The 2,799-nt window shown below is 31.8% G+C and overlaps 1 protein-coding gene across 1 annotated transcript in view; it reads right to left on the minus strand.

The window, feature by feature from the left end:
* The window catches only part of LOC140967590 (fatty acyl-CoA reductase 2, chloroplastic-like), a 3,254-nt gene extending 1,482 nt beyond the window's left edge, over window positions 1-1,772 (minus strand). Inside the window, exons 1-5 of the mRNA XM_073428201.1 lie at window positions 1,421-1,772; window positions 1,162-1,262; window positions 879-1,078; window positions 664-764; window positions 341-582 (exon numbers count right to left, since the gene is read on the minus strand). Of these exons, the coding sequence (XP_073284302.1) occupies window positions 341-582; window positions 664-764; window positions 879-1,078; window positions 1,162-1,262; window positions 1,421-1,736 (960 nt within the window). The 5' untranslated portion in view covers window positions 1,737-1,772. The remainder of the gene's footprint in view (window positions 1-340; window positions 583-663; window positions 765-878; window positions 1,079-1,161; window positions 1,263-1,420) is intronic.
* Between the last annotated feature and the right edge of the window lie 1,027 nt (window positions 1,773-2,799).

Raw genomic sequence — 2,799 nt, forward strand, 5'->3', positions numbered from 1 at the left:
ATTAAGAATCATCCGGTTCAATTAATATTTCATGTTTATTAAGAATCATCCGGTTCAATTAATATTTCATGTTTGTTAATTAACTGATTAGTGATGCGTATTTTATCATTAAATATGCATGCTTCATGCCTGCAGGATCATTAAGAATATATAGCAAACTAATTATATTAAACTCAATCTTTATGGGATTTTCATACTCCATTGGTTATACTTTCTGGAGTGTAGTGAAAACCATCTTCATGATCCAATAGTAAGAAAATAAAAACGAATTCAAGTACACACACACACACACACAAGAAAACTTGGACGTAAAAATAATGAATAATCAGATGATCGGATATATATATTCGAGTAATAACCTTTCTTGTCCCAATTTTTTCAAATATTTGGTATCATCGATAATGAGATCTTGATCAGACGACATGCTCGATCTCCTTGACAGCCATAACTCGTCGCCTAAATCTAAACGAAGAAACGAGCACGAACCATTCTCATTCAGATCATTCTCCTTACTTCTCACATTTTCTCCCATCGTCAATGGCTTTTCCAAGATCATCCCCTCTCTTCTTCCATTGACATATGCTGCAAATCAATTAAAAATTCAATCATTCCATTAAATTGAATCTTAATTATTTCAACGTGTCATATGTTTTACATACGTACCAGTGGATATATGGGCAAAAAGCTTGAGGTTCTTGCATGATTTAGCAAACCTCATTAACCTTTGAGGGGCATTGGCATTCAAATCAATTAAGAAGTCGTACCTGATTTTAAAAAAAAAAAAAAAAAAACCAAGTTGTTTATGTTACCACACAATGCAGAATAGGCAAACAAACACATGACAAAATAATTATTAATGGATTAATTTAAATGACGACCTATCATTCAGGGTTGTGCTAGCTGCAGATTGTATAATCACATCTACATTCTTCATAATCGCATTTGCGGACTCATTATCCATTCCGAGGTTGGGTTTAGTAATATCACCGACAATGGGAATCAACTTGTCCCTTACAAATGAAGCATATGATTTCCCATGTTGCTCTTGCAGACATTTGAATAGCTCGGAGTTTATAATCTACGTACATTTGTGCGTAAATGGCATATCTATTAGTATATATGTGACCAAAATTATTAATATGTGAGACTTGGCAAACTTACCTCTTTTGTCAATCTGTCTAACGCAGCTTCCTCATTCTTTGCCTTGATTAACACGTAGATTTTTTCCACTGGTGTCGATCTTAACATCTTCTCCACTAGAACTACGTACCGTGGTTGAGAAATATTAGAAAAAATAATAAATTTTTTTTATTAAAATTTATATGAATGTTACGTTTAATCTAACATGCATGATTATGAAATGTTGAAAATGGTGGGGCAAAAAGTAATTAGGATAATATTCAACTAAAATTAAATGTACCTTTTCCAACAAGACCTGACGCACCGGTGATGAATATGTTTTTCCCTTGGAAAAACTCAACGATCCCTACTCCGCTGTGGTTATTGCCGTACTCATCTTCCATCAATGGCAGCTCCGATTCGAGAGGATGGCGGAGTATTCGACATGGTATGCCGAAGGAATTCATCTTGTCCCGACTGACAGCTATTTTTAAATTATTGTTTTGTGTTATATATTTTTTGTTACTATTACCAAAAAAAGAAAGCTTGGTTTTTGCATAGTTTGTGTTAGGAAATTTGTTCGGAGAGCAAAGCAGCTGGTTTTGGATTCGTGACATGCTCCTAGAATTGGATAGGGTGTTGTTTTGCGAGTGCTTCTGTCTTGGAAATGTGTTCCAATTTATAGGCAGAAATGAGCATGTAAGGTGTTCATTAACGTAGTTAGGCGGAAACAGTTGGCATACATGAGTATTTTATTAGTAATAAAAATATATGTTTAATATATTCTTAATATTACAAAAATAGGAAATATTAGAAGAAAAAAAAACAATTCACCGTGTATAGCCAATTTATTCACAATCAATCCATTTATTAGTTTTTAATACCATTTATTAAATTTCGATTTGACTGTTCAAATTATACATGCTATTGATCAGAAATAAACCTATAATTTTATTACTTACAAATGAGAGTATAAATTAAAATATTAACCATCCACTAGCTAGCTATAAGTTGTCGAGTGGAACCGCTAATATAGACAGATCTTAATTCTAATTGCTGTCGTCCCATCCTAATTATTGAAAATTTGGGGCAAGAAAGATTCCTGGATGGACTTTTATTTTCTGTGAAATCTTTAGCATAGGAACAGCACCATTGATCAACAGTCATTCACGTGTCAAATTTTTTACTTCACGTAACTATTGTTAGTTAAATAAATTATAATGGGCAAGTCCTGTTGACAAGTTTGCCCGAGAAGTGTTGATAGTGAGAATCGAACTCCTGATCATTGATTAAGTGAGCATCTATTCTTTTAATTAATTTGAACATCTTTAAAGAGGACATGTTTATTTTCTTAGTACGGACTCTTTTCATGTTACATGAATCAAGTGCCACCTTCAAGAAGTTTTATATATATATATATATATATATTCAACAACAATCAAGATTCTGTAAATATATACCGATATATATATATATAATTTGTATATATATGTTGTTCAATAGGGTTTTTAAATATTTAAGAGTGGATCGGATTTGGTTTATATTCATAAAAAAAATCAAGTCTTTTCGAAATAAATGACGAATAAGCACCAATTCTCAATTTTTTTAAAAAACATAAATTGTTTTGTTTTTAGAAGATTAGGATTCACAAAATTGCCAAAAAAAAAATTTCTTAAAAAC

The sequence above is a fragment of the Primulina huaijiensis genome, unplaced genomic scaffold (assembly GCF_012295235.1).
Source record: "Primulina huaijiensis isolate GDHJ02 unplaced genomic scaffold, ASM1229523v2 scaffold25443, whole genome shotgun sequence".
Taxonomy (NCBI): Eukaryota; Viridiplantae; Streptophyta; class Magnoliopsida; order Lamiales; family Gesneriaceae; genus Primulina; species Primulina huaijiensis.